Below are 6,832 nucleotides of genomic sequence, written 5' to 3' on the forward strand. Positions count from 1 at the left end.
TCTTGTTGCTCGAAGCACGCGTATCCTAATAATATTATTGATAATTGTTGGGGTTTACATCTCAAAACCACGTTATAATCATAAGGGACGCCGTCTGGTCCCTCGTACTCATAATTTTGACCATGTGGTTCTCTTTATTGTGCACTTAATTCTAGGTACACGAGCCTCTAGCATTTGCCCTCCTTCGAAATGCGGCTTGGATTCGATGCCGCGACCTTCGGGTCAGCAGTCGAGCACCGTAACCACTAGACCACTATGGCGGGTCACGTACCCCTTGCTCCTTCCTGAAAGGTCTCCTCTTTGTGCTTTCACGCCTACGCATGACTGCTCCCTCACACCTGTCCCAAAAGCACGAACAATAGGAGACCTCGTGATACGGCAGGTGGCAGACCCCCGCACTCTGTTTCACACATGAGGTGCGACTCTGTGGAGGCTGGCGAGACTTCTTGCAGTAGATACATTGTTCGCATTAAGAAATAGTTCAATGATTTTGCCATCCAGAATACGTTCTGGTTTTCGTTCTCAGGCTGAGTATTAAATAAAGATATTGTGTGGCTTAGAAATGAACGAACCCTGTTATTCGGTTGATATCATACAGCTGGGTCTCTTAGCCTCTTGTAGTTTTCGTTTTTTTTTGTGTGTTTCCTTTGCGTGGAGTCGCGACGCTAGTCACGATGGCGACGGGTCGCGTGGAGCAGCGTTTCTAGAAAAAAATCCACAGTATATCCACGGGATGAATGATGATGAGTGGGGCGAAGCTCCGGAGGGAATCATCGCTAAACCATGAATACTCCAAGTAATTCGCCCAGTATATGATCAAGTAAACACGTGAGAAACACCGTGTATATATTAAACATCAAACTTTTAATGTACTGTTGGTTTACGTGGTCCCTTCATTACAACGGTCCCCCTAGCGTACGTCGCCACACTAAATCGAACGATTGCCTTCCACCAATGACACGCGCCATATGTGAATCTTCTGTGAAATCTGCCCAGTACATCATCAACGACGTTAGATAGGGCGCGTTTATACTAAAGGGTCGATGAGAGTCATGGCGACTTGCAGCTTACTTTAATTTTACATGTACGCTATGAATTTTTATTGTTTAATCACGCACAGGATAAATCTCACACAGGCACTACCTTGGAGGTCAAAATCCAGTGTCTATATATACGGGGTGGTGAGTGAACGGTTGTGCAGCGCGAGCAGTAGACTTTTTCAATCAAAAACTCGATAGCAGACGCTGCCTGCGCCGGCCTCGTGAGGCGAGAAGGGGGGGAGGGGTCTAGAGCACGAATCTGCAACGCAGCGAGCGCGGAGCGTCGGCGTCGCGAGGCGAGAGAGGGGGGGCGGGACTAGAGCACGCATGTGCAACGCAGCGAGCGCCTCCGCGCCATCTAGGGATCTTTCTGAGAACTAGAGGTGGCTACGACAGCGCCATCTAGTGAACTCCAAGAACTAGAGGTGGCTACCTACTACAACTACTACTACTACTACATACTACAGAGGAGGGACAGACCCACACCCGAAGGAGCTTTAACCCATAAAACGTTGGCCGAAGGCACGTGCGAGCGTTTACAACCATAGAGTTTCCTAAAAATAACTAGAGGGGACTCTGGCGTTGCGATCGTTCAGCCACCATGGGAATGATGGTTAGTACACGGATTTGCCTAGTCTTCGTACTTGTGGGCTTCGAACGCACTTGTGGCTTTGCTCATTGCTGCGTTTTGGTTTTCTTTCGGAGAAAAGAATGTATCGTTGCAAACTTCGTGACCAAATTTGAATTGGTGAGGCTAAATAGGTTAAAGTGGTGAAGGGGAGCTGCTGACTTATGCTGAACTTCGTTTTGCGACAAAGCGGATGCAGGCGACGTGGAGCCAAACGGAGCCGAAAGAACGAAGTTTAGACAAATCCGTGTACTACTCATCATTCCCATGCTGGCTGAAGCGCCATGCGTTGCAGCTCTCATAGACACTAGCGCCAGAGTTCCCTCTAGTAAGTATTGTAGGAAACTCTATGTTTACAACGACGAAAACCGACCACGAGACGCGCGGAGTTATACATTGTGCTGACCGAACGTTTTGCATAACTTCCACAGCGTTGCAGCTGATGTATCAAACGGAGTATATAGGCTGGCGGCAGTAGACAGCTTTTATCTGAGATGCAACTGACGCGGACATCAAGGAACAAACCCACAAGTTCATCGCGAACTACTTGCGCTTTTGTGTGAAAAAGTTCTGCAAGCGATGTAACCTGGCACTCTAGCAAAGACATGTCCACGTGCTAAGGTACAGTAAAGGTGCGTTTCGTACGTTGTGTCGACTTCGATTTCATATTCCCCCGGCCAGAACCATTCCTGTATCGCGGCATCGTACAGCGCTTCACGCTTTTTGACGGTCGCGATATGAAAACTCGACGCTGACGCATTGATAAGCGTGGCGAAGTTATTGGGCAGTGAAGGGGCGGCGGAGGTTGTGATTCGTGAGCAGGAAAAGTGAGCGCGCTTGCGACCATCATTTCGCGCCCCTCTCATTTTGTAGATAGGAGCCTGTCGAAGGTTAAAGCTATGCGGAGTGCCGCATGCGACAACATTTTTTTCGGGTGTGCAGGCGCCGACGCTTATCGTACCACCAGTTATGTCGCGAAGGCTATCGAAGCATATACCGCATGGCGGAGCCCTGTACGATGCGGCGATTCAGGAATGCAGCCGTGAACTGATCAAAATTCGCTTAGAAGCGCTTGAGTAGCGCTGTTTCATAGTTAGTGTGCTTCACGGGTGTTTTTTCTTTCTCCGGGAAAACAACCGAGTAAATTTCAGCATCAAATGTTTGATTCCGAGGTTATTTGAGGCTTGCTACAACTTAATACTGACATATTAGCCACTGCAGTAGCCGGGCGAGGGTGGGGTGTGTTTGAATCACCTCCCGAAATATTATGACGCAGCGCTCAAAGGGCACAATCACGCAAACAAAATGACGTAAACACAAGCGCTGGAATGCAAGTGATGTTGTATTCCAGCGCTTCCAGTCCAGCTGCAGTACGTTGCAGTGCAGCGCTTGTGTTCGCTTCATTTTATGTGTGCGTGATTGTGTCCTGTGTGCGCTGCTTCATCAGATATCATGGCTCACCAACTAGCCACTCAGTGCATATCAAGGGAATATTTCAATTTTGCATGTGCGCAAATACACGCACACATACACACACGTACGAAGCTACATAATGGGTGGTTGAACCCTTTTCTTCCCTCCACCCGAAAAAAGTTCCTGGCTACGCCCCTGGCTATCGCGTGAAAATGTTCAGTCCATTCTCGCGGTTCCTGGGTTGATAAAAACTTGAGGCGCATGGCCGCATTTCATGGGCCGTGGTATGCGGGCATGCGCCACATGGCTGTGGGAAAGTGTTGCATGACGTGCACGACAGGTATGTCACGTTACTCATATATTAACGTCCTAATCGTGTTCGTCATACATTGTGTGCTCCTATGCCAGATTTGGCACATACAAGGTTAAGGAGACGACCACAAGAGCGCCCAGACGTAAGCAGATAGATAGATAGATAGATAGATAGATAGATAGATAGATAGATAGATAGATAGATAGATAGATAGATAGATAGATAGATAGATAGATAGATAGATAGATAGATAGATAGATAGATAGATAGATAGATAGATAGATAGATAGATAGAAACGGTCATAGTGTGCTTGGTTCGCTGAAAAATGCTTCGAATGTAGAAGTTGACCAAATAAAATCAATTATTTAGTTCTTGGTGATGAAAAATACTGGTTGTAAGCATAGGTCAGCAAACTCACTCATGAGTCGACTCACTCAGACTCAGATCGAGCCGTGACTCTGAGTCTGAGTAGTCCGCAGGTGAGTAATATTTTGGTGAGCTTGAGTTTGAGTGAGTCCGATTGAGAAAAATTTTAGTGAGTCTGAGTCCGAGTAAGTCCTAAGCGCAAAATATATTTCTTGAGTGAGTCTGAGCGAGCTCCACACTTGTTTGCCGACGTATGGTTCTATCGAGACAACTTCAGCCTTACTATCAGCCTTTTATGTCGGCTCACGTTTATACTCCCGCCGACTCACACATACCTCAAAGCACTATCGTTCATACGCCAGCCCAATATTTCATATTCAGAGGCGTGAGTTACATAGAAGGAGCCTCCCTCCCCATCCTGCAAACTCTTTCACGGGAAGTTCTGGATAAAAATATCTCGTATGAGTCACCACTTTCAATGAAAATTTGCTTACTGGATCGCAGCCACTGATAACACATATTTGAAGGCTCTTGATCAAAAGGCGCCAAGTAGAGGACCAAATATGCGAGATATTGGTGTTGAAGAGCATTGACACCAGGGCCAATAAAGCCAATTATACGCTAACGGACTCACGAGTCGACTGGCAGTCTGAGTGAGTGCGAGCGAGTAATGTTTTGGTGAGTCTGAGTCCGAGTGAGTCCAGCTGAGAAAAATTTTAGTGAGCCTGAGTCCGAGTGAGCCCGGTTGAGGAAAACTTTCGTGAGTCTGAGTCCGAGTGAGCTTAACTCCAAACTATATTTCATGAGTGAGTCTGAGTGAGCTCCACATTTTTGCCGACCTATAGTGTAAGTGCACGCGACTGCTAATACTGAGTTGGTTCAATTTTTCTGCAGCAATATTTTCTAAATCTTTGTCCAAGTTAGCCGTCCCGCTGCCGGGGCACCCTGTGTATGTTCTTCAGCATGGGGAACCGAAAAGGCAGGCAGTGAAAAGAGCAAAGCTTTTGCACCTCATTAAGTGGTTCCGCGAAGGCAAACTGGCCTCACATATTTTTTTTTATTTCTGCTGCCTTACGCTTTTATTTTCTTCAAGTTAGCATATGGGTTAAGGCATTAGATGCATGCTGCATAACTTTTGTATTAATTTCGATCCTGTGCAGAGTATTTCGTGCGCCCGTCATCCTCACAGATATTTTTTTTTGTCGTTTATTCATGAACACTTTTCCATGTGACCACTCTTTCACCTATAGTCTGTTTCATACATCAGGTGCAAAGCTGTGTGGCAGCTAGCGAGACCTCTTGCAGGAGACACGCGTTCGTACCTAGAAATAGCTCAGCGATGTAACACCTCCCCCCACCACGTAATGTGTCTTTCTTTTTAATTTTTAAGCTGAGCAATAAATGAAGATTTATGCGTTAGAAATAAGCGAACTCCGTTATTTATACGGTCGTCAGTAGCCTTTTCTGGATCGCTTAGCATCTCTATTTTCGTATCGTGGCCTCCGCGATCAGTTTTGGCAGCGCGCAGTCGGAGCCAGTCGCGGAGGCCACGTTTAGAATGACGAAATTCAAGAGCGATACGCGCGGACTTGCACGTTTTGCTGACCGAACTTCGAGCATAGCTTCCACAGCGTTGCACCTGATGTATGAAACGCAGTATAATTTTAGGAGCTGGCTCGCCAGGTTCTTAAGCTGGGGCAATGTCCCGCGCCGTAAGCGTAACCTTAGTTCCAGAGGTGACCGCTACAGGCGCAGCGCGCACGGAAGAGAAATCTTCTTTCTCTTGTTCTTCGAGCGCCTTGATTATGATATTAACGCAGGCAAAACCACCTATAGCATAGCCGACTGTAGCATTCGTACGCTTGCGCGAAAGAGAAGTCTTCTTCCTCTTTTTCTTCGAGCGCCTTGATGAAGATATTAACGCAGGCAAAACAACATATAGCATAGCCACCGTAGTATGCGCACGCTCGCGCGAAAGAGAAGTCTCCTCCCTCTTGTTCTTCGAGCGCCTTGATGACGACATTAACGCAGGCTAAACCACATATAGCCTAGCCAACTGTAGCATGAGCACGCTCGCATGTTCGGCCACAGCTGCAAGGTCTGCGACCGATTGTGGTTCGACAACAGCCTGACCACAATCGCTACTACAACAGCGTGTGACGCCTTTATATGACAGTAGAGGAATTGTACGGAGCATTCACGGTTTACCCGGTTATCTCCGAGCCAGCTCCTCAATCATTATTCACTTCGTGGATATGGAGTGATTTTTTTTTCATGACACTTTCTGCGCCGCGAAGCTCCAATAATTAACGCACATGTGTACTCCGCACTACGTAAGTAAATCACAATTGAGGAAAACTGCGAACTATCGACAGCTTACGTACCTTGGGCGAAGGATTTCTTAATAAGATCGTCCGCCTCAGAATTCTGAGGCTTGTACACCACAGCGCGAACGTCCACAATCTGCTTCTTCGCTTCGAAGGCGCCGTAAACTATGGCTTCTGGTCGCGCACTCAGGTCATACCCGTTCATGTCAGGTTTGTAAGGGGGAAGTAACAACCTGGACATTGCGGCCACGCACAGAAACTCGAGTACTATGGCAACGTAGTGGCGCCGCACCGTCTGCAGCCACAGCCGACGCTTGACCACGTGAAGCGCTCTCATCAGACTCATGTCCGGTGCAGGGACCGGGACCGTTCTCGATGCTTCTCTTCAAGTATCGCCGGGCGGGTAGAGCGCCGATCACTGCCTGACAGCGTTCGGCAAAGAAGCGCGGGAATTCTGCGTTGATCTGCAAAGGCAACGCAATGAAGTGTATCAGCATTGAAAAGAGGACGAGTTGGAAGCTACTCACTTTAAGGTGGAGGCCTTAGATACCTCTTCAAACGCGAAATTTGACCATGGGCGCCAGCGTCCCGCGTCGGCAGCGCCAACGCGTATGATGCAAAAAATCACCACGTGTGGACGTCACCATATGACGTCACCATGACGTCACAGGTCACCGGAATTTGTGACGCCATCGTGACGTCACCTAACATGGCGTCGCGTGATGACGCCATCACATGACGCCG

General features: G+C 47.8%; 1 protein-coding gene across 1 annotated transcript in view; it reads right to left on the reverse strand.

Moving 5' to 3' along the window:
* LOC119385574 (phospholipid-transporting ATPase ABCA3-like) overlaps nt 1-6,434 on the reverse strand; it is a 58,990-nt gene extending 52,556 nt beyond the window's left edge. The window contains exon 1 of the mRNA XM_049414021.1: nt 6,146-6,434. Within this exon, the coding sequence (XP_049269978.1) occupies nt 6,146-6,434 (289 nt within the window). The remainder of the gene's footprint in view (nt 1-6,145) is intronic.
* Nucleotides 6,435-6,832: the final 398 nt, after the last annotated feature.

This window comes from Rhipicephalus sanguineus, chromosome 3, assembly GCF_013339695.2.
Source record: "Rhipicephalus sanguineus isolate Rsan-2018 chromosome 3, BIME_Rsan_1.4, whole genome shotgun sequence".
Lineage (NCBI taxonomy): Eukaryota > Metazoa > Arthropoda > Arachnida > Ixodida > Ixodidae > Rhipicephalus > Rhipicephalus sanguineus.